Source organism: Perna viridis, chromosome 1 (assembly GCF_037379345.1).
Source record: "Perna viridis isolate PV_CMFRI_1.1 ecotype Kerala chromosome 1, ASM3737934v1, whole genome shotgun sequence".
NCBI classification, from domain to species: Eukaryota; Metazoa; Mollusca; class Bivalvia; order Mytilida; family Mytilidae; genus Perna; species Perna viridis.
Window position 1 is genome coordinate 8,224,182 of NC_142445.1, and position 23,809 is coordinate 8,247,990.

At 33.3% G+C, this 23,809-nt stretch overlaps 3 protein-coding genes across 6 annotated transcripts in view; 2 read left to right on the forward strand and 1 right to left on the reverse strand.

The window, feature by feature from the left end:
- The window catches only part of LOC148627089 (transmembrane protein 69-like), a 27,843-nt gene extending 17,631 nt beyond the window's left edge, over positions 1-10,212 (forward strand). The window contains exon 2 of one of the 3 annotated variants that reach the window (XR_015919697.1): positions 9,340-9,480. Coding sequence is in view for 2 of the 3 variants with exons in the window: in XM_088567213.1 (XP_088423339.1) it covers positions 9,340-10,074 (735 nt within the window). In the remaining variant the exon portion in view is untranslated. Of the gene's footprint in view, positions 1-9,339 lie in introns of all 3 variants that reach the window. The other 2 variants (XM_088567221.1, XM_088567213.1) reach the window with 2 other exon arrangements.
- LOC148627091 (sterol carrier protein 2-like) lies at positions 10,084-23,712 on the reverse strand. 2 transcript variants are annotated; one of them, XM_088567169.1, is made up of 5 exons: positions 23,657-23,712; positions 21,444-21,603; positions 15,043-15,270; positions 12,139-12,912; positions 10,084-11,597 (listed from the first exon to the last, which is right to left on the reverse strand). In XM_088567169.1, the coding sequence occupies exons 2-5, from the start codon at positions 21,544-21,546 to the stop codon at positions 11,365-11,367; spliced, it is 1,338 nt and encodes a 445-aa protein (XP_088423295.1). In that variant the 5' UTR covers positions 21,547-21,603; positions 23,657-23,712; the 3' UTR covers positions 10,084-11,364. The 2 variants fall into 2 exon arrangements, with proteins under 2 accessions (XP_088423295.1, XP_088423305.1); XM_088567179.1 differs by lacking the exons at positions 21,444-21,603; positions 23,657-23,712 and adding an exon at positions 16,889-16,939.
- Positions 16,928-21,294, forward strand: LOC148627092 (uncharacterized). Its single transcript, XM_088567156.1, has 2 exons — positions 16,928-17,054; positions 17,783-21,294. Exon 2 carries the CDS (start codon positions 17,786-17,788, stop codon positions 20,327-20,329), a length of 2,544 nt encoding a protein of 847 aa, XP_088423282.1. The 5' UTR covers positions 16,928-17,054; positions 17,783-17,785; the 3' UTR covers positions 20,330-21,294.
- Positions 23,713-23,809: the final 97 nt, after the last annotated feature.

Consider the following 23,809-nt stretch of genomic DNA (forward strand, 5'->3'; position numbering starts at 1 on the left):
ATGAGACTGACTTTATAGCTGATCTGATCAGAAAGAAAGAATATCGTTTGGCTAGATCCTTCAATCTCAGTTTCCGCTATATAGATGACGTATTCAGTCATTCCCAAATAATGGGTACAATTAGATTGTAGAAACTGATAAAAATAAATGTCAACTGAACAGAGGGACAAATGGTATACCATTTTGTATCTATATCTGGTCTGTCAATTTCCAAAATTTCACTCGCACCATCAAAGCAGTTTTCAAGTTATAGAATTTTTAAGATGTTAAGGTAGATGTGAACGTTACGGAAGTTAGTGTTTTATAAAGTCAGCCTTAATAATTAAAGAAGAGGAACACATGATGTTTATCAAGGCTCATGTGAAAAGGCTTACATATACCACCATAACAAAATAATTAATGGTATTATTCTGCAATGTATAGAAAGAAATAAACAAATAAAATGTCTGAATCAAGAGAGTTTTTTTTATAATTAATTCATATTACAAGTTTGCAGTACTAGAGAAGTAATGAATTTTAACATATAAAAAGGTCTTATTGTATATTATTATAGTTTCATATTACAGCTTTCCAAAATGATCTAATAAATATGTTTTGAATTACTATTGCGCATGTTTCATGTGGCATATCCACATGCCCAACTTTGTTACGGAGGTTAAGAAAAAAACAGTATGCAAATGTTGATACAAAGTAACATTCAAATATTTATTGCGTACATTTTACAACAACTCACAGACAAGATACAAACTAGACAACTGTTTTTTTATATCAAATTATATGTATTTTTAAATTAAAAGGACCTTTTATGCAATAATCTCCGTAACGATTCATGAACATTCACGAGATTGTTTTATCTTAACTTAATATCGTTAATTTGATATTTCTTGTAACCAACAGTGATATTTTACTGGCCATATTAGACAAATTTATATAACTTGCAATGACATTAAGACGAAATATATTATTTTCAATTATATTTTCGTGTTACGGAGGTTATTTTTTCTCATTTAATTCACATATATTACCAAAACATCACAATAACATGTTTGGAATGACAAGTACATCAAAGTTTTTTAGGCATGTGTTTTAGCGAGGATCTCGATTTTCTTCAAGTCATCTAATGGGATGGTATAAGTTTTTATCCTTTTCCCCGATGGTTTAGGAGGAGACACAATAACACATAAAATGTGCTCCAATTTTATCCAGATTATGTCATCTTCCTTTGGCCATTTGAAGCTCTCCCCATATCGACCAGCCTGTGTCATAAACTTCACATTGACTTCTTCATCATTTTGATCTAAATCTATAACTTGTCCTATGTACCATTTTCGTTGGTACATTGCTGCAACCCAAGTTTCTTTCGAAAGTTTATCTAGCGCAACAGTCTCCTGCTGGTGTCTGTTTATTTCTACTCCTTCTAGATTTCTTCCTTCTCCTGTTTCTCCCTCTTGATCTGAACTTGCCAGAGCTTCTACAATGCCCTCGTTACCACTGTCCTTTACAAGTCGATGAAGCGTGTACCCTACACATGTTGATGTAGAAATATCAACAATACATTCCTTACAATAGCATGACGTATTTCTTGTATATACTTCGGTTATTCCATTTCCTATGACATAGTGAATTTTGAATGTTCCTTTGACAGCAACAGGTGTAATTCTTTCCGACAAAATCTTCTCTGAGTTATCATAATCCTCCTGGTTGTAAGATATGTATTTCACTCTACTCCCAGATTCCCGAGCTCCAGTAGCCCATATCATAAAATCGTCTGCAGACTGAATCGACCTCTTGCCTTGCTTGACGGCATTATCCGCAGCTCTCTTGACACTTGCGCCAAGCCCGTCACATGGCCCCTTGCCATGACCACTTTCAAGGTAGCTCCATCGAGCTGACATTCCAAATTCCTGATCGTGCATTGCAATAAACTGGAATATTGTTTTATTCCTATACTGACTTGTCGGGGAATCGCTTAGGTAATGTATTCTTTTGAGGTTTGGATTGTCTTCTTTCATGATAGCTATCATTTTTTTAAGGATTGTGTAGACTGCTGTAGCATTGTGTGACAGAACATCTGAAGCAGCAACATAGCTCTGTATTTTGTTGTCCGTACCAGTAGGATAATAAACTACCATAGTATGCAGAGATATCATGGCAGCATTCCAGTAAGCTGATTGTACCTCTTCAACTGAGACACAGCCAAAGTTTTCCGCAAAATCCATCCATATTAAAACTTCATTCTCTGGAAGGTTTTCGCGAAGGGTTTTGAGCTGACTGTATTGGGTATGAACTCTATCAACGTGATCCCTGAATTCTGTCAGATCTTTATCAAATTTGACGCAGAAGTCTGCTTTTGTTACTGTTTCTTCTATTTCTTTAAACCTCATTTTCGTTCCATCTGGAACTCTCTTCCACTGAGTGAACTTGATTGTAGTAGATTCCAGCGAGTTTATCTGTTCTAAGATCTCCTCATTGATGGTGAACTCCTTGATGAGCATATCAGGATTTTTGGAGCACCTCAAGCCTACATTGTTTAGACCCTTTATTTTCAAAGCCAGGTTCTGATGTTTAGAGCACAGACAGGTTTTTCTGTTGGCAAAATCTGCGAGAATTATATGCGGTGGTCTTAACTTATAAAAGACCGTTCTCGACATCTGAATTTCTGGGTTTTCGAGCTTGAACTTTTCGTACAGGTTCATTACATAATCTGACAAAACATGCTTCTGCTTAGTTTCTTTATTTGTCGTTTTAGTGTCTTTTTTCCCTGGTAGTGTAGTGCTGTTATCTTCTCTCTCTAAGAATTCAATTACCACGCCCTTCACCTGTTCGGACATAGCTTTGCCTTTCCTCTCTTTTGACAAATCATTAACTTTCTTTCTGTTTACCCCAAGTGATCTACTCAAGGCAGATGCACACCGATATCTTGACATCAACCCGGACCAGACTGATTTAACCCCTTTCTTCTTTTTCTGCTGTACTGATGACCTAATGCTATGAAGTACTGTGTTAGAAAGTAAGAGTTGTTTTCTAACTTGTGCTGCCCTTTTCCTATCTAGCTGCAAGGAGTTTACTTCTGTTCTTGTTTTGCTTCTAGGGGTCATTTCATTGATAGGTATTCTTTCGTTATTGATAGAACTATCCAAACTTGAAATGTCTGCGTCCTCTGCATCTGTAGATGTCAACGTCATCGAGGGTTTCTTCTTGTTCAAACGCTCAATTCTTTTCTGTAACCTTTTATTCTTTCTTTCCAGTTCTGAATTCTTTCCTAACAGTTCATTATTTTTCCTGTACGCTGTTCTCAACGACCTCCGATATGTTTTTCTCACTTGTTTTCCCTTGTTTATGTTGTTGATTGGCAATTTGACTATCATTGTTAATGAGGAGGAAGGTCTTGCAACTTCGATCGTATCATTTTTGACTCTTTTTACTTTCTTGTAATGTCGCTTTGACTTCTTACATAGCTCTTCTCGTCTTTTCTTTAATGCAGCGGGGGAAAGTAAATTCGATGGAATATATGTTTCTCTTTTCCTTTGGGCTTCTTTCTTGAGATATGTAACTGGGTTTTTTGCTTTTTGTTTCTCCCTATAACGTCTCTGTCTCTCTGCATTACTCAGTGGCATTGTCTGAAAATAAAAATAGAACGAAATGAACAGGCTTGTTTTCATACACGCACATGCGCAACTAATCTGGGGGACATGCATAATACTCATACACTCGCGTGCCCGCACCTACATAGATATTATAATGTATTTATACTCCACTATGAAGCATAGGCGTCAATCGATAATCATATATTTTTTTTCTATCCTCCGTAACGAAATTAAAAACCTCCATAACGGCAAATTCGAGCACTTACCAACATCGAACGTATATATCACAGTTAGTATTTCAATGTAATGACTATCAAGACAATGGAACAAAAAATATTCTTCGATTATCGTAACCATAGGAGAATTAAGTCTTGCCTGGAACAAATGATTAATTTTTTTTTAATTTCTATCCTCCGTAACGTATATCAAAAGTGTTGTTAATGAAAGGCATCAATATTTGATACTCATAGGTGGTAATTGATTGACTAAAACGGGATCTGTAACAATGTAAACAAATTTTTAATTGTTATTTTCGTGTATGCATGTTAATTTTTTTTATTATTAGCATAACCTCCGTAACATTCATGAAGTCTCGAAAATCTGGATAATATTGGCTATACACCGCTATTGAAGTTGTGAAAGTCGTCGTATTTTAGCAAAGTTGTGTTGTAGAGTCTTATATATGAGAAAATGGCTGAGAAAACGTTTATTGTACGTTTTAATGTTTCTTGCATCATGGGGAATAAATGAGCAAACTTACCTTTCAAAAATCGATAAAAATATTCTTTATATCTTTCTTTTGTCGTGCTGTATTATTTTCAACAAAAGCTGTCTGCTACAAAAATGACTTCCGGCGGTGTCAACAGCCGTTGATACCGATAAAAAGGTCCGGTAACAACTGCGTAACGGAGGTTATTAAAACGGAGGTTAGGTTTATTATTATTAATTTGGATATATGCAACAATTTTCTTGATTTGCTTTCATAAAACTGATTCTTGAGAAGAATTATGTGTATTTTAAAGAAACTTTGAATCATATGAGTTGTCCCTGAAAATATGTTACAAAATTATGCGTAACGTAGGTTAGGTTCTTATATGCGACAATGGGAAAATACAGAACAAAAAGTATTTTTTTCAATTTTCATAACCTTGTAACAAAAGTTAGAGGTAGCATTTAAAAAATTAATATATCAACACTTCTTAAAGTCATATGAATCAGGTTTTCTTGTCATATGAATATTTCCTGCCCGTACCTCAACATTCGTTATGGTAGGTTATACGTTTATCGGCGACATTGATTTAGTTTCTTGGTCAAAGTGTATTCAACATCATGCGATGAAGAAAGTAATATATAATTAAAATATAATATGGTGTAAAATAAAAATGGAAAGTTTATATGAATTGGATGAAAAGAAGGATGTTAATTTCACACCTACATTTGGACTTTTTCTAAGCGACATTCGTATTTGGAGTGATTTCCGGATAATGGATGTTAAAATCACACAAAATTATTTACGATTTACATCACCACGAAATATAATTTTATGTTAGTATATATTCCAACTTCTAAGAACAAAAAAGAAACTTCTCCGAAACAAATTTTAAGCTGGTAATTTATGGAATATTGCCGGCGACACTGTAATTATGTAATTGTACCCATTATTTGGGAATGACTGATTATCTTAAAACAATCCTAATTTCGGGGAATTGATACATCGCATCTGCCCAAAAGAACTTGAGATGAAGAATACTACAGACACTGTGAAGTCAGCCTCATATCTTGACATACACTTAGAAATCGATGGTAAAGGAAAACTATTGACCAAACTTTACGACAAACGTGATGACTTTTCATTCAGAATTGTCAACTTTCCTTTCATCTGTGGCAACATCCCTTCGGCTCCTGCGTATGGAGTGTTCATATCACAACTCATACGTTATGCCAGAGCTTGCCGAAACTACGCAGACTTTTTGTATCGCGCTAGAACTCTAACAAATAGACTTCTGGAACAGGGTTATGTTGCTACAAGATTAAAGTCATCACTACAGAAGTTTTATGGTCGTTATCATGAACTCGTGGATCGTTATGGTGTATCCATCAGCACCATGAAAACTGATTTATTCAACGGGTCATAGTTTTCCTTCCCTCGTTTGTCTACCCTGGACTTGACTTTTTATGAACAACTCGGTGTGTGTTTCTAGAAAGGCAGAGGACGCTTACCCTACCGGTGCACCTGGTCCATGCTCCCAGTTTTTAGTGGAGTCCGAGTTGCTCATTTGCTTTTGTACTTTGTATGTGTGATTTTGGTTGCTTTGTGTTCTTTGTTGTGTGTGTCTGTTTTCCAAATCTGGTCTTTGTCCCTTGATTACATTCTTTTGATTACCGCTATAACCTTGGTTCCCTTGATTACTCTTTATCAGACGTACTTGGACGTGAACAGACAACCGGTCTGGAAGCTAGAGAGCAAGTTGCACTTAACATGAAACTGTGCCATGCACATATTATTTAATGTCTGTCCACTTATAACAGATTACTGGTATAACAGTATTGTAATTATAATATTGGTATGGTAATTGTGTCTTGAATTGTTATGTAAACGCAAGCTGTGAATTTGGCAGTGCTTTTGTAGATATTTCCGAGTTTGTTGTGTATTTTGACCATTCGTTAAATTTGCTTATTTGCATTGCAGTTGTGATGTGGATATGTATGAAACTATTATACATAAAGTTTCTGCATAGTATAGACACCTGAATATGTAAAAGACCAATAATATTTTCTGTTTATTTTATATATTGTGATACATATAACATCATAAAGTATGAATAACAATTATAATATTTCAACAGTTCAATTATTGAAATCACAGAGCTATTCTCATAAAAGTCAATAAAACACTGTTCTGCATTGTAGGCTATGATGTTGGTGTAGGCATCATCTGTGGTACATAACCTCATTGGTCTTGCCATATTCTTTCATTTAAATGAGGTGATGACAAGACACACCTTTCAAGATGTACTCTCTTTTTTGGAGTAACGGCGATGTATAATGCTTTTGAGTCAGGATTATAACTGAATATGGAAAGTGGATTTTTATTTTGCCTAAAGTTACATGTAGAACATCTAATCTTTCATTGCATTAAACTTCTGATGCAATGGCAATTTGTAGGGATCCCCTTCAAGAACTTTTCAATAGATCATTATAGCTTTTGAATCAGAACTTCATTTTATTTTGACTAGACAGCAATTTTGTCCTTAGCAAAGTTTGAAAATGGCTGAAAATCACATTTTTGAAGTTTGTCCCAATTTTCATGATCCTTAGAAAAACTGGATAAATAAGTGGTTTTAAAGTTAATGTTGGGCCCTTAGTTCAAGCACAAGTACTGAAAATGTGCATTGTTCTAGCAATACCAGGATACAGTTGACTCACACACAATGGGAACAGAGTATACATGAACATATACATAAACATAGGACTTAGACCTTTTTGAACTGATTTTTAGGTGTGTTTAATTATGTGATTTTTTTTCTACAGTGGCCAGATTTTAAAGGGGGAGGGTTGTGATCACACCTGTTTTTCAGGTAGGTGGCCTTGGGCTGACATTTTCATCCCGGTGGTGTTCTTGTCTCTTTGAAACCCACACCATACCTTATCTCCTTATATTTTATTGAATTTAACTATATAACTCTAATAAAAGCATTTTATATACAACAATAGTCAGACTTGGTTTGGTTTTTGAGGTAAAGCCAATTAGGACCAAAAAGAGGGAGTCAGAAACATGCAATTTTCTGATGTTCAGACAATAACTTGACTATTAAGACTGAATGAAACTTTTTGAAGTTGTAATACCACAAAAGGAAGACTGGTATGGACCTGAGCCATGTAAGAATAAGGGACCAGAAACAAGTTTTTAACTGATTTCTTGACAATAGCTTGTTTATTTCTAGTCTGGTTTTGAAAATTTATTTTATTATACATGTATTCCTATATTTTAGGTTTAATGGGAAAAAGTTTGACTCTTGGAAGCAAATAAAAATGTTTATGATTTTATATGGATTCTATTACTTTGATTTCTTCATAAACACTGGCTCAACCACAACAGAAAACATTACAAAATTCTATATTCATAAATTGTTTCAACATTATGCCATAGTAGATTATCCATGTATGATTTTTCAATAGTACAAAATTCTCTATTTGCTAAATTTGTAAATAGGTAGCAAGAAACAAGACAAAAGGGAATCTGAATTTAATCTAATTGTAGTGGTCCAACACTATTATCTATCATAGTCAATTCTCAGTTGCTAAAATCAATTAAAATATAAATTTTGATAAAAAAAAATGTAAAGAAGGGAAAATACTGTTTTTTTTTCTCAGAGCAATTTTTGGGGTAATGTAATGGAAATGTATTCAAAATGTAATCATGATTACACCACTTTTTCACCTAGTAATCGATAACACATGATTATCTATGAAAATGTGATTAACTACTGACTACAATTCCTGATACAATTTAACAATCGCTGCCCTATAATAAAGATCCATACTCAAATTATGATACAGACACTAAATGTCTATTATTTTAATGTCTACATTATAACACCATTTTGTAAACTGAGATGAATATCATTGACTAAGAATTTTAATTGGATAAGAAATATTCAGTTAGTCATAAACCAAGAGCTTTAGTTTTAGTTTGTGTCATTTTAGTCATCCATCATTTATATCTGACTATAATTTTATAAAGAACACTAACCCTCCCCCCAATAAAAACAAACAAACAAAACAAAACAAAAAAACTAACAAAATTCGTTGAAAGCTTAAGTAGAATAGTTAATCCCAAGTCAGAGACAGAGGTGTGAATAATTTAAATGTTTGAGAAATGTGAAAACCATCAAGTAAGCTTCCAATCAAGGAAATGATGGAAAATATATGTATCAAGACAACCTACTTGACACATCATTTGTTTTCTGTGTCATATCTATCTCAGTTCACTATAGAACTTGAATTTGAAGCACTAAGATTTATTTCATAAATGTTAAAAAAAACTTCTTTGTGTACAAGGGTAATAAAGGGAACCAAGGTTCTAGCGGTAATCAAAGGACAAAGACCAGACATGGAAAACAGACATACGTTTACACAACAAAGAACATAAAGTAACTAAAATAATATATACAAAGTAAGAAAAGCAAATGAGCAACTCAGACTCCACTAAAAACTGGGAGCATGGACCAGTTGCACCGGTAGGGTAAGTGTCCTCTGCTTTTCTAGAAACACCCACCGAGTTGCTCATAAAAAGTCAAGTCCGGGGTAGTCGAAAGAGGAAAGGAAAATTATGACACATTCAACAAATCAGTTTTATGGCGCAGATGGATACACCATAACGATCCACAAGTTCATGATGACGACCATAAAACTTCTGTAGTTTTGACTTCAATCTTGTAGCAACCCTGTTCCAGAAGCCTAGTGTGATACAATAAGTCTGCGTAGTTTGGCAAGCTATAACATAGCATGAGTTTGATATGAATACTCCATATGCAGGTGCTGAAGGGATGTTGCTACATATGAAAGGAAAGTTGACAATTCTGCATTCTGTATCAAACCCCCGATTTTAGGATTGTTTAAAGATAATATGTCATCTATATAACGGAAACTGAGATTAAAAGATCTATCTGAAAGTGTATGTTGTGTTTGCAATATATCTGTACACGTTTAGTCTTATCTAAAATATTTTTTTCCCAAAATTTATTTTCAGAAATGGGTTGCATATGTTGACAAGATTACTGGAACCAAATATCTCATTAAATCTTTATACAAGCAACAGTTAGTATATAATGAAGTGCTTGATGTGTGCAGATTCACATGGAAACCAACTTATCATTTCAGTTCTTTACAGCAGTGGAAGAGAAATCTTAAACATGACAATATTAACAAAGAAGCTAAACGAAACTTCACAGAAGATAGAGAAACAAAAGCATTGACAGTATGGGGCAGTATTAAACACTTGAAACATTCGCCATTGCCTGCATTGGCACTTGGAGCTTCAGGTCTGATACCTTTTGTAGCTGCACCAAGTTATATGATTTTATGTGGGACATTTATGCCATCAATATGTACAGCTCAATTGACTTATGGAGCCTCCATCTTATTATTCTTAGGAGGAGTAAAGTGGGGGTTTTCAATTGCAGAAGAAAGTATTTTAAGACCAGATTGGATAAATCTTGGAGTAAGTGGGCTTCCCTCATTAGTAGCCTGGGCTGGACTGATGTGCCCTCATCCAATCTTTCTATTTGTAATGATTGGAGGTCTTGCCAGTATGGGATATTATGACATGGGTACTTGGGGTTATCCCAACTGGTTTAAAGGTTTACGCTTTGTTCTGACATTTGTAGCAGGTTTGGCTTTGTGGACAACTTTCATGTGTAGTTTTATGTTAAAATCTGAAGTTATAGGAAAGATGAAGACTGAGTTCTTGCAGTATTTAAACTAAAATGAAGAGTTATTGATTTGAAGACCGTTTATTTTACAAAGTAAATATTTTAAGCCAAAAAAATTCTTCTTTCATTCTGTTACATTTAGGTTTATGTACATGACAATGCATTTAGAATTAAAACTGTTTACAAATGTATGTCCTGTTTCTTTGTATTTACATCTACCAGTACAATTAAAGAGAAAAAAAAGCAGATTCAATATTGTCAACTACATTTACATGTAAATCATACTTTTTTGGACAGGTAAATTTAAAGAAAACTATGAATGACGGAGACTTCACCAATGAAAACATGAATAATATGCTCTTGAAGGACAAGCATCTTCTCCTTTTCTAGAGATTAACATTTTTATAATTGTTAGAAAAGTTCCACCACCATATCACTGAATTTTATAAACCTTTTTCCTTGAGTTAATTTGTAAGCAGTAAAGCTTCTTACCCTGTGCACAATGTAATTATTTGGGATATGAAGACTTTACAGAAAAGTAAACAAGGTGCTTCATGGACAACAAATATGATCAACCACATACATGATAAGTTTACAATGCATATTTAGGCTGGCTTCATAGACCCTTTAAAAATGTAACGAAAATACTAAAAACAACATTTTGAAGATAGGTCCAATATAAACACCTACTCCTTATAAAAAATCTTCAAGAAGATTCTAAAAACTTCAATAGAAAAGTAATCATGCTTCATTAAATATAAACAACAATACAAATATATAACTGTCTGTATACCAGTATATATATTATAAAACATGACACAAAAATTCTGTAAAAATTACACATAATTAACTCTATAAAGTAATAGTATAATCTTGGAGGTAATTACAAAAAAGGAAATGTACTCAAAGATTTCAGAATTATATAAAATAGAAGTAATTTGAATGTGGAGACCGGACACAAGAAATTTCTTGATAAGATCACGATAAAAAATCTTGTATTATTCGATTGAAATGTATTTCTTGATAAAATTAATCAACTATAGTTTTTTTATAACTCTTGTTATTTTTTATATTTTAAATTTAAGCTGAGATTAATTTCACATTTACAATTATACAATCAGAACATACTTTAAATATAAAATTACACACATATATATATAATTATGCTAAAATAAACAAATAATATCTAATACAACAAATTTCCTTTAAAATGACTTAAACAAATGGAATATAATCAGACTCCCTGATTAATGCTACAGAGGCATAGTCTTTTACATTGGTTGTCATAAAAGTACCTTATACAAGTACATTTAATCACCAACATGTACCCAGTTTTACTGGAATTAAATACGAATCATGCTGATCATTATACATAAAACTATCACAGTAACAAGGAACTCCTCTCTGTATCTATAGTTTAGCTTTATTATGTGTGATGCCATATTTTTGTACATGGTAACAACTGCTGCACCACCAATACCAAAGTTGTGTTGTAGTCCTACATTTGCCCCATCTACCTGTCTTTTACCTGCCTGTCCTCTCAGCTGCCACACTAATTCTGCACATTGGGCTAAACCTAGAAAATCAAGTTCAAACCTCACTCAAATTTACTCAATATTTACAGAGATCAACTTCATGTGGTATTCATCACTACATATTAATTTAAGGTGAATTACTGTATAAGTTCTTCTAATGTATCAAGCTGTGGTATTTATAGATTGCTAATACATTTGAGATTGACCTTATAAAACATCTTAATACTTCAGACTCTTGAAGTCATCGCTTCAAATGAAAATATTTTCTAACCCAAGTTATTGAATGTGAATATTTTTGGTCCAAAGTTGTATCTACATACACCTTTATATTATAATACATTATAAACACATTGCTATACATGTTTTCTATTTACAATTGAGGGGTCAAGCTAGAATCATGATCCCATTTTTGGCTATGTTAGCCAATTAGATTAATTTGTTTTGGGAGATTTGATACAAGAACCCCTCCAAAATGATCACTATCATTTAAATTGTATGACACATATCTGTAGGCCTGGTTATTTTCTATCTATGTAATTCAAATATTTTTGTTGTTTGGCAATGCTCACAAACATAAATTACCTGTAGCACCTATAGGATGACCTTTAGACTCCAGACCACCAGAAGGATTGACTACCCATTTATTGTTAAGGAAACACAATTCTCCTCCTGCTTTGTTCTTCCTCCACTCACTGTTCCTAATCAGCTGATACCCTGTTCCTTCTTGAGCAAGACCTAAAGCCTCATACATCAACATCTCATTACAGGAGAAACAGTCATGGACTTCTAGTACATCTACCTGTTTAGGATTTAAACCAGATTCTTCATAACACCTTCTTGCTGCTTCCTTTGCCATTTGGTAACCAGATAAATCTATATAACTTTTCTCAAAAGAATTTGGCATATCTGTGACTAAGTGTTGGGATATAATTTCTACTGCTTGTCTCTGTAAACTATTGCGTAATACAAAGTCCTCACTACAGAGTATGGCACATGCACCACCATCAGCCACTGGTGCTGACATCCAAAAGGTGATAGGATAACATATCAGTTTATCTTTTATATCAGAATGAGCTAACTCTTTAGAAATACTTGCTTTAGGATTATTTACACTTTGTTTATGGTTTTTATATGAAATGTTCACTAAATCATCAATACTTGACTCTGGGTATTTTTCTAGATACTCCCTAGCAGCATAGGCATACAATTTAACCACATCAGATGTCATATTTGTCATTCTCTTTTGTATAAGCCCAGCTTCAGCCTCTAGGCTTCCCATATGGTCCATATGACGTCCAACTAGTGACAATTTTTCTGGGTATCTGTCTGATGAACCTTTTTCCATTTTCTCAAAACCTGTAATTAAAACAACAGCTATTAGAACTGAGTCTATAGGACAAAAAAATCCCTGTCATCTCTAAAATGTAAGAGAACAATTAAATGCACACATGTAGCAAATGACTTCACTCAAAAAAAATGCAAAAAGAATTTAGATAAACACTGTCATGCATAAGCAGTGTAAAAAAAAAAAAAAATTGTCGTCTGAATATAGCTGAAATATTGCTTCTCGGATGTTAAACCCCCCCAAAAAAACATAAAAAAATTGTCCCACGAATAGTTGTGACAGAGACGTACACATGTCCTCAAGAAAAAAAATGTGATATACACCATAGTCAGTAGAGATAGAAATTCAAGATTGTAAATTCAAAGAAACTAATTTATTGAAATTTATTCATTTCTGAGTATTTTTCATGTTTTGTCATTACATATATCACACTTCAAAAAGTTTCAATTTCATAAGGAAGCAAACTGAACCCCCCACCCCATCCCTCAGAATCTGCCTATTAGTATAATTCCTGGTTAAAGAAAGTAAGCAAAATACATTAATGACCTAGGTCTGTCATCTATAATGAATATTTAATCTAATCTAAGCAAAATTAGGCGAAGAACTTTTGTTGTCAATGTTTACAAACTCAAAATACAAAAATATTTGTGTCGCAAAAGTTTTAATTTTCCCGAGTGTCCACAAAATAGGTCAAAGACCTCCATATGTTGATACTTTAAAAAATAGAGTAGATCAATCTGCTGTATGTAAATTATGAATTCATGTTCATTTAATGATGATTAGACGAGGAGGACATTAATATATTGCTAGAAATGAAGTATATTGCCCCTATGTAATTTAAAATGAACTTGAAAATAAGAATCATTTTCTCCTAAAATGCAAATATGAGAAAAAATAAATATAAGAACAAAATTATGGTAAACATTTCTTTTTTATTAAACCATAAATCATACAAAGTTCTCAGACTGACTTCCTCTTTCATGATAAAAGAGATGACGAAATGATGATGAAAGAGACCTACTATAGTTAACCTTAAATATTATAAATGATGTTTCAATTATCATATTATTTGAACAATGTATTCCCATGTTCATTATATTTGTAAAATTTGTCTGTTTTGGGCGTTAACCATTTGTTATTGATAAGTTTGTGCCAATTAAGTACATTGTATTTATTATTTAGTAAACATAAAATCAAATATCTAAATAAATAATAACATATGCAACACTACAGCATTGATTATTCAGCATCTCAAATTTAAACCAAGTTTTTGCAAATCAAATAATCCCTAGAATTTCTCATTAGTTGAAATCCACCTAAGTTTAGTTTTGGACTGCAATTTGACCAACCCGAATAAAAAGCTTTGTCAAGTGCAACATGATACGACCTCAGTGGTTGAAACCATGAACAATTGGGGCAAGTGTGAACACGATATTAGTTTTTATTAGTTTAGGAAAAGAAGTAGGTAGGGACTTTTATGAGGAATCCGATAAAAAAAAGTTTATTTTTTTGGGGTGTGGCCCCTTTGACCTCGTATAACTCGAAAAACATAAGACATACCAAAATGCAGAAATGGATTTTTACGAGGAATCCAACAAAAATTTGTTTTTGAAATCGGACCAAAAATTAAAAAGTTGAATTTTTGGGCAGTCAAAAACACATAAAATGTTCACCAAAATTAAAATAAAGGACACAATAAAAAAAAGGACAACTAAAATTGGGGAAAAAAACCATTCTGCACAAGTTTTAATAAAACACCTATTTTTACCCTTTTTGACCCCTTTTCTAAAATGGTAGGGGCCACAAGGTCCAATTAAATGGGAAGCTATGGTTTGTAAAATCATATCAGAATTTCAAAACAATTGGTCAACCTCAGCTTAAGTTATCCCACGGAAACGAAGTGTCCCCAGATGATGAAGCTGCCACTGCCTCTGCTGACTACTCCATAACATAATATGACTGCATTTTTTTTGCTGTCAAAAACAAGAGGCTCCAGAGATAATTATTCACACAGGCCTAGAAATTTTTAGGGGGTCTATCACAGAATGATAACTCGAAATTTATGATTCTATCTAATCATAAAAAAAATTCATTACAAGGAATTTCGCATTAATATTTTTCCTTTTTCTTTAGCCTCTCACCTAGTGCCATGACACAGTTTTCAATCCCACTCTGAATGAGACGCCTGGCTAACATCAGTGCACTTGATCCTGAGGAGCAGTTATCATTGACATTAAAAACTGGTATCCCAGTCATTCCAAGCTCATAGGCTGCTCTCTGTCCACAGGTAGGTTCACCATAACAGAAGCTGGCTACCACTGCTTGAATCTTTGAGAAAGGAATTTTTGCATCATCCAATGCAGCTTGTCCTTAAAATAAATTGCATTGTATCAAGAATCATGTTTAAAGGTAATACATGCATACCTTTTTCTGCAATACTGATTTTCTTTAAGTTTCTATTAAAAAATTTCAAAATATGGTTCCCTGAACTTAATTTTTGAGATACCAATGTAATCAAGTCCAAAATTTAGGACTTTATATAGATCAAACAGAGGCTATATTTCTCATTCAACTTACTTCAAGAACTTTGACACAGATTTTTTCTCATAAATGATAAAAAGAAACTTAAATGAATTACTTTAATAAACCTTTTTTTTGTTAGGCCTATAAAAAATGTTGTGTTTCCAATCACCATTTTAAAATTTTGTAGGGTCGGTAGTTAGGGATTTTTGAAAATTTTTATTTTCATTTTTTTAAATTTTGAAGTGAAAAAGTGTGTCAGACACTAAACTCGGAATACAATGAAAACCAAATCTGCAAAGATTAAGCATGTACCAGGTAATAGACTTAGTCCATGACCAAAATCACACTTGTGTATTGTTTACAATTGATTCTAAATACAAATAACCAGTATTTTTAACTCTGATTTTCCACCTAGGATAGAAAAAAGAAATATCTTTGGCTCTATTTTCTTCTTTTCTCTAAAACAGTCAGCAAGCTATTTTTTTAAAATCACAAATAAAAACTTTAGGATAAGGAGAGCTGGTAGGGTGACCAGAAACATACTGGTAACATTTTTTTGTTCAGGCCTTAAATGCACAAGAAGTTATACCTTGTATATACATTTGTGTTTCCTTATTTAGTATCCCCACAAACTGTTGGTAAAAATTAACTATTGGTAGAAACTTGTTTAGTTGCTTAGTTTGCAGATTAAAATGATAATTTCCTAAATGTTGAACAGTCATTCCCAAATAATGGGTACAATTACATAATTACAGTGTCGCCGGCAATATTCCATAAATTACCAGCTTAAAATTTGTTTCGGAGAAGTTTCTTTTTTGTTCTTAGAAGTTGGAATATATACTAACATAAAATTATATTTCGTGGTGATGTAAATCGTAAATAATTTTGTGTGATTTTAACATCCATTATCCGGAAATCACTCCAAATACGAATGTCGCTTAGAAAAAGTCCAAATGTAGGTGTGAAATTAACATCCTTCTTTTCATCCAATTCATATAAACTTTCCATTTTTATTTTACACCATATTATATTTTAATTATATATTACTTTCTTCATCGCATGATGTTGAATACACTTTGACCAAGAAACTAAATCAATGTCGCCGATAAACGTATAACCTACCATAACGAATGTTGAGGTACGGGCAGGAAATATTCATATGACAAGAAAACCTGATTCATATGACTTTAAGAAGTGTTGATATATTAATTTTTTAAATGCTACCTCTAACTTTTGTTACAAGGTTATGAAAATTGAAAAAAATACTTTTTGTTCTGTATTTTCCCATTGTCGCATATAAGAACCTAACCTACGTTACGCATAATTTTGTAACATATTTTCAGGGACAACTCATATGATTCAAAGTTTCTTTAAAATACACATAATTCTTCTCAAGAATCAGTTTTATGAAAGCAAATCAAGAAAATTGTTGCATATATCCAAATTAATAATAATAAACCTAACCTCCGTTTTAATAACCTCCGTTACGCAGTTGTTACCGGACCTTTTTATCGGTATCAACGGCTGTTGACACCGCCGGAAGTCATTTTTGTAGCAGACAGCTTTTGTTGAAAATAATACAGCACGACAAAAGAAAGATATAAAGAATATTTTTATCGATTTTTGAAAGGTAAGTTTGCTCATTTATTCCCCATGATGCAAGAAACATTAAAACGTACAATAAACGTTTTCTCAGCCATTTTCTCATATATAAGACTCTACAACACAACTTTGCTAAAATACGACGACTTTCACAACTTCAATAGCGGTGTATAGCCAATATTATCCAGATTTTCGAGACTTCATGAATGTTACGGAGGTTATGCTAATAATAAAAAAAAATTAACATGCATACACGAAAATAACAATTAAAAATTTGTTTACATTGTTACAGATCCCGTTTTAGTCAATCAATTACCACCTATGAGTATCAAATATTGATGCCTTTCATTAACAACACTTTTGATATACGTTACGGAGGATAGAAATTAAAAAAAAATTAATCATTTGTTCCAGGCAAGACTTAATTCTCCTATGGTTACGATAATCGAAGAATATTTTTTGTTCCATTGTCTTGATAGTCATTACATTGAAATACTAACTGTGATATATACGTTCGATGTTGGTAAGTGCTCGAATTTGCCGTTATGGAGGTTTTTAATTTCGTTACGGAGGATAGAAAAAAAATATATGATTATCGATTGACGCCTATGCTTCATAGTGGAGTATAAATACATTATAATATCTATGTAGGTGCGGGCACGCGAGTGTATGAGTATTATGCATGTCCCCCAGATTAGTTGCGCATGTGCGTGTATGAAAACAAGCCTGTTCATTTCGTTCTATTTTTATTTTCAGACAATGCCACTGAGTAATGCAGAGAGACAGAGACGTTATAGGGAGAAACAAAAAGCAAAAAACCCAGTTACATATCTCAAGAAAGAAGCTCAAAGGAAAAGAGAAACATATATTCCATCGAATTTACTTTCCCCCGCTGCATTAAAGAAAAGACGAGAAGAGCTATGTAAGAAGTCAAAGCGACATTACAAGAAAGTAAAAAGAGTCAAAAATGATACGATCGAAGTTGCAAGACCTTCCTCCTCATTAACAATGATAGTCAAATTGCCAATCAACAACATAAACAAGGGAAAACAAGTGAGAAAAACATATCGGAGGTCGTTGAGAACAGCGTACAGGAAAAATAATGAACTGTTAGGAAAGAATTCAGAACTGGAAAGAAAGAATAAAAGGTTACAGAAAAGAATTGAGCGTTTGAACAAGAAGAAACCCTCGATGACGTTGACATCTACAGATGCAGAGGACGCAGACATTTCAAGTTTGGATAGTTCTATCAATAACGAAAGAATACCTATCAATGAAATGACCCCTAGAAGCAAAACAAGAACAGAAGTAAACTCCTTGCAGCTAGATAGGAAAAGGGCAGCACAAGTTAGAAAACAACTCTTACTTTCTAACACAGTACTTCATAGCATTAGGTCATCAGTACAGCAGAAAAAGAAGAAAGGGGTTAAATCAGTCTGGTCCGGGTTGATGTCAAGATATCGGTGTGCATCTGCCTTGAGTAGATCACTTGGGGTAAACAGAAAGAAAGTTAATGATTTGTCAAAAGAGAGGAAAGGCAAAGCTATGTCCGAACAGGTGAAGGGCGTGGTAATTGAATTCTTAGAGAGAGAAGATAACAGCACTACACTACCAGGGAAAAAAGACACTAAAACGACAAATAAAGAAACTAAGCAGAAGCATGTTTTGTCAGATTATGTAATGAACCTGTACGAAAAGTTCAAGCTCGAAAACCCAGAAATTCAGATGTCGAGAACGGTCTTTTATAAGTTAAGACCACCGCATATAATTCTCGCAGATTTTGCCAACAGAAAAACCTGTCTGTGCTCTAAACATCAGAACCTGGCTTTGAAAATAAAGGGTCTAAACAATGTAGGCTTGAGGTGCTCCAAAAATCCTGATATGCTCATCAAGGAGTTCACCATCAATGAGGAGATCTTAGAACAGATAAACTCGCTGGAATCTACTACAATCAAGTTCACTCAGTGGAAGAGAGTTCCAGATGGAACGAAAATGAGGTTTAAAGAAATAGAAGAAACAGTAACAAAAGCAGACTTCTGCGTCAAATTTGATAAAGATCTGACAGAATTCAGGGATCACGTTGATAGAGTTCATACCCAATACAGTCAGCTCAAAACCCTTCGCGAAAACCTTCCAGAGAATGAAGTTTTAATATGGATGGATTTTGCGGAAAACTTTGGCTGTGTCTCAGTTGAAGAGGTACAATCAGCTTACTGGAATGCTGCCATGATATCTCTGCATACTATGGTAGTTTATTATCCTACTGGTACGGACAACAAAATACAGAGCTATGTTGCTGCTTCAGATGTTCTGTCACACAATGCTACAGCAGTCTACACAATCCTTAAAAAAATGATAGCTATCATGAAAGAAGACAATCCAAACCTCAAAAGAATACATTACCTAAGCGATTCCCCGACAAGTCAGTATAGGAATAAAACAATATTCCAGTTTATTGCAATGCACGATCAGGAATTTGGAATGTCAGCTCGATGGAGCTACCTTGAAAGTGGTCATGGCAAGGGGCCATGTGACGGGCTTGGCGCAAGTGTCAAGAGAGCTGCGGATAATGCCGTCAAGCAAGGCAAGAGGTCGATTCAGTCTGCAGACGATTTTATGATATGGGCTACTGGAGCTCGGGAATCTGGGAGTAGAGTGAAATACATATCTTACAACCAGGAGGATTATGATAACTCAGAGAAGATTTTGTCGGAAAGAATTACACCTGTTGCTGTCAAAGGAACATTCAAAATTCACTATGTCATAGGAAATGGAATAACCGAAGTATATACAAGAAATACGTCATGCTATTGTAAGGAATGTATTGTTGATATTTCTACATCAACATGTGTAGGGTACACGCTTCATCGACTTGTAAAGGACAGTGGTAACGAGGGCATTGTAGAAGCTCTGGCAAGTTCAGATCAAGAGGGAGAAACAGGAGAAGGAAGAAATCTAGAAGGAGTAGAAATAAACAGACACCAGCAGGAGACTGTTGCGCTAGATAAACTTTCGAAAGAAACTTGGGTTGCAGCAATGTACCAACGAAAATGGTACATAGGACAAGTTATAGATTTAGATCAAAATGATGAAGAAGTCAATGTGAAGTTTATGACACAGGCTGGTCGATATGGGGAGAGCTTCAAATGGCCAAAGGAAGATGACATAATCTGGATAAAATTGGAGCACATTTTATGTGTTATTGTGTCTCCTCCTAAACCATCGGGGAAAAGGATAAAAACTTATACCATCCCATTAGATGACTTGAAGAAAATCGAGATCCTCGCTAAAACACATGCCTAAAAAACTTTGATGTACTTGTCATTCCAAACATGTTATTGTGATGTTTTGGTAATATATGTGAATTAAATGAGAAAAAATAACCTCCGTAACACGAAAATATAATTGAAAATAATATATTTCGTCTTAATGTCATTGCAAGTTATATAAATTTGTCTAATATGGCCAGTAAAATATCACTGTTGGTTACAAGAAATATCAAATTAACGATATTAAGTTAAGATAAAACAATCTCGTGAATGTTCATGAATCGTTACGGAGATTATTGCATAAAAGGTCCTTTTAATTTAAAAATACATATAATTTGATATAAAAAAACAGTTGTCTAGTTTGTATCTTGTCTGTGAGTTGTTGTAAAATGTACGCAATAAATATTTGAATGTTACTTTGTATCAACATTTGCATACTGTTTTTTTCTTAACCTCCGTAACAAAGTTGGGCATGTGGATATGCCACATGAAACATGCGCAATAGTAATTCAAAACATATTTATTAGATCATTTTGGAAAGCTGTAATATGAAACTATAATAATATACAATAAGACCTTTTTATATGTTAAAATTCATTACTTCTCTAGTACTGCAAACTTGTAATATGAATTAATTATAAAAAAAACTCTCTTGATTCAGACATTTTATTTGTTTATTTCTTTCTATACATTGCAGAATAATACCATTAATTATTTTGTTATGGTGGTATATGTAAGCCTTTTCACATGAGCCTTGATAAACATCATGTGTTCCTCTTCTTTAATTATTAAGGCTGACTTTATAAAACACTAACTTCCGTAACGTTCACATCTACCTTAACATCTTAAAAATTCTATAACTTGAAAACTGCTTTGATGGTGCGAGTGAAATTTTGGAAATTGACAGACCAGATATAGATACAAAATGGTATACCATTTGTCCCTCTGTTCAGTTGACATTTATTTTTATCAGTTTCTACAATCTAATTGTACCCATTATTTGGGAATGACTGTGAAGTTTCTTTTTTTAAACTATCAAAATGAAACACTTGAAAAGTTTTGTCAAATTGTACACCAGGTACTTAATACCATAAATATTTAAGGAGTTAACTATTATGCTTGAAAATTAAGATAATTTTTATTTTTACCAGCTTCTCTCCCCATGTCATGAGTGTCCCATTTTTTTGTCAGAGGTCTTGCAAACTTGGTGGTTCCAACTCCAACCACAAATGTTCGTATTTTTCTGTGCATGATAACGAACTCCGTTATTCCATTTGGGTAATACTGTTATCCAAGAACAGAAAGTCCCTAAAACAGATAAAAGATGGAATTTAGAAACCATAATAAGTACCAGTCAGGCAATTGAAAGTATCAAATACAATTATATAAGTTCTAAACTAAGGAATTTGTACTATTTAATTTGTTAGCAGCATCAGGGTATTGTTAATGAAACCAAGCCCTATCCTTCACTAACATCTTTATATCCAGTACATTTCTACAAGTTACTTTTCATGTTAGACAATAAAAAATAATATATCTGTTTTCTGCTACCCTACCTACCATAGTTTTTGTGCCTACTTTCAACATTTTATAACCATTTTGGCTAAAGCACCATTAAAGCATAGATTGTTTCCCAATTAACTTAATGTAAAATGTTTTTTTAAAAAATAAAATAATTTTCCTACCTATCTACTTTATTTTTTATTTGCTGGTAGCAGAAAACAAGATTAATTTTTTTTTTGCCTTATCAGGATTTTAAGATGCAAATCCAGGTTGTGGCACATGAAGCAGGACTTGGAGGTGCAGACTAACAAGAAAATACCACAATTTGGAATAAATAATCTTTATCTTTACTGTTAAAGGCAGCATTATAAAATAGAAAAAAAATGTTTCATTCAGTATCAAATTTTAAAGCAAAACGGGCTTCGGGCTAGTGGCTAAAGGTGAGCACTGACTGTAGTCATGATTTCAATTAAATTAACATTTCTAAATGAACTTATTAAACTGAGAATTTATATACAGAAAAAATAATAACTTATTACTTAAATATTTTGAAAAATATGACTGAAATAAGCAAATGTCAAATATCAAAGAAATTCATATTTCATAGTTTGGTGCTTTGATATTAGATGTTAGAATACATATTAAGAGTCCTTATTATTCCAAAAATCTTGCCTGTGTACTTATGCATCACTTATGACACATGTTAATTAAAAGACAATAACTTACTAGTGCATGACTTATCACTCTAGGCATGCTACTCGCATGATAAGTATTAAATATTTCAATCACTTGGTTTAAGTACAAATGTATCCACAAATTCGCACATAATTTAAAGTACAAAATTTGTTTTTACTTATAATCTGTGTTAACTTTAGATGTACCTGTAGGTCAGTATTATAATCATTTTCTGTATTTCAATTTATATGTACAACACAAGTCCAAGACCGAAGCCAGGGGGTGCAACAGGTGTGACCGCACACCCCCTTTCGAAAAAAAAAAAAAAACAACTGATTTACATCTTAGCCTGTAATTAAAGAGAAATCATACCAGATAACCAAATAAAATTGCTTATCAGTGATCAGTTTGCAGCCCCATTTAGAAAACCTGGCTACAGCCCTGTAGTCACAACAAAAACATCATTCCAATTGTAAATGATGTTTTTTACCTCTCACATATTTTCACTGTTTTTTTTTGTTTTTTTTTTTTGTTTGGCGCAATTGAGCAAGTTGCTATGTTAATCAAACTAGATGTAGACCATATGCATTTATATCTTTCTTTTTTCTTTGTTGCTGTTGTCAGAATTTACATACTTTGTTTCTATTATTTGTGTTATGACCATTTACTGTAAATGTGTGAGAACAAATAAAAATACTGAAAATATTGAAATATTGATATAACTAAATTTTCACAGCAGATCTATAAATGTAGGCAAGAGCCAAGACAACTCAAAACGAAGCGTTACATAGGTGTTAAACCCTAATCAAAAACTTTGGACCAGATTATTGGGGGGGGGGGGGCTGTCAATTGAGGTCCTGAATCTGACTTCTCTCTTATTTCCAATGACACCCATTAGCACTGACAAAAGCAAGGATTTTTGTAGGAGCCTACAATAAATACAATAAATATCCTTGACAGCAACAAGTGCTTGTGCAGTTGCGCCAATTAAAAAGCACAAATAATTTGTGGCCAGTGCCGGCAGTGGCAGTGTCAGTGACAGTGTGAGGGCCACTTGGAAAAATGAATTCACAGATGGTTCACTGGTGGTAAATGCTGTATTTTTTCAAAATATTTTGGTATAACTACCACCCTGTAACAACCTCCCGTTCGTTATCAGTGTAAATATTACGTGAAATATTACCATTTACTGAAGTAATTTCTAGCAGACGCCCATTTATTTCTGCATAAAAGTTAATTATATGAAAAAGTTTACAAAACGAAACATAATGAAACTAATATCGTAATGTTTTTTTTTTTTTTATCACAAATCATTTCAAATACTTATAACATATCA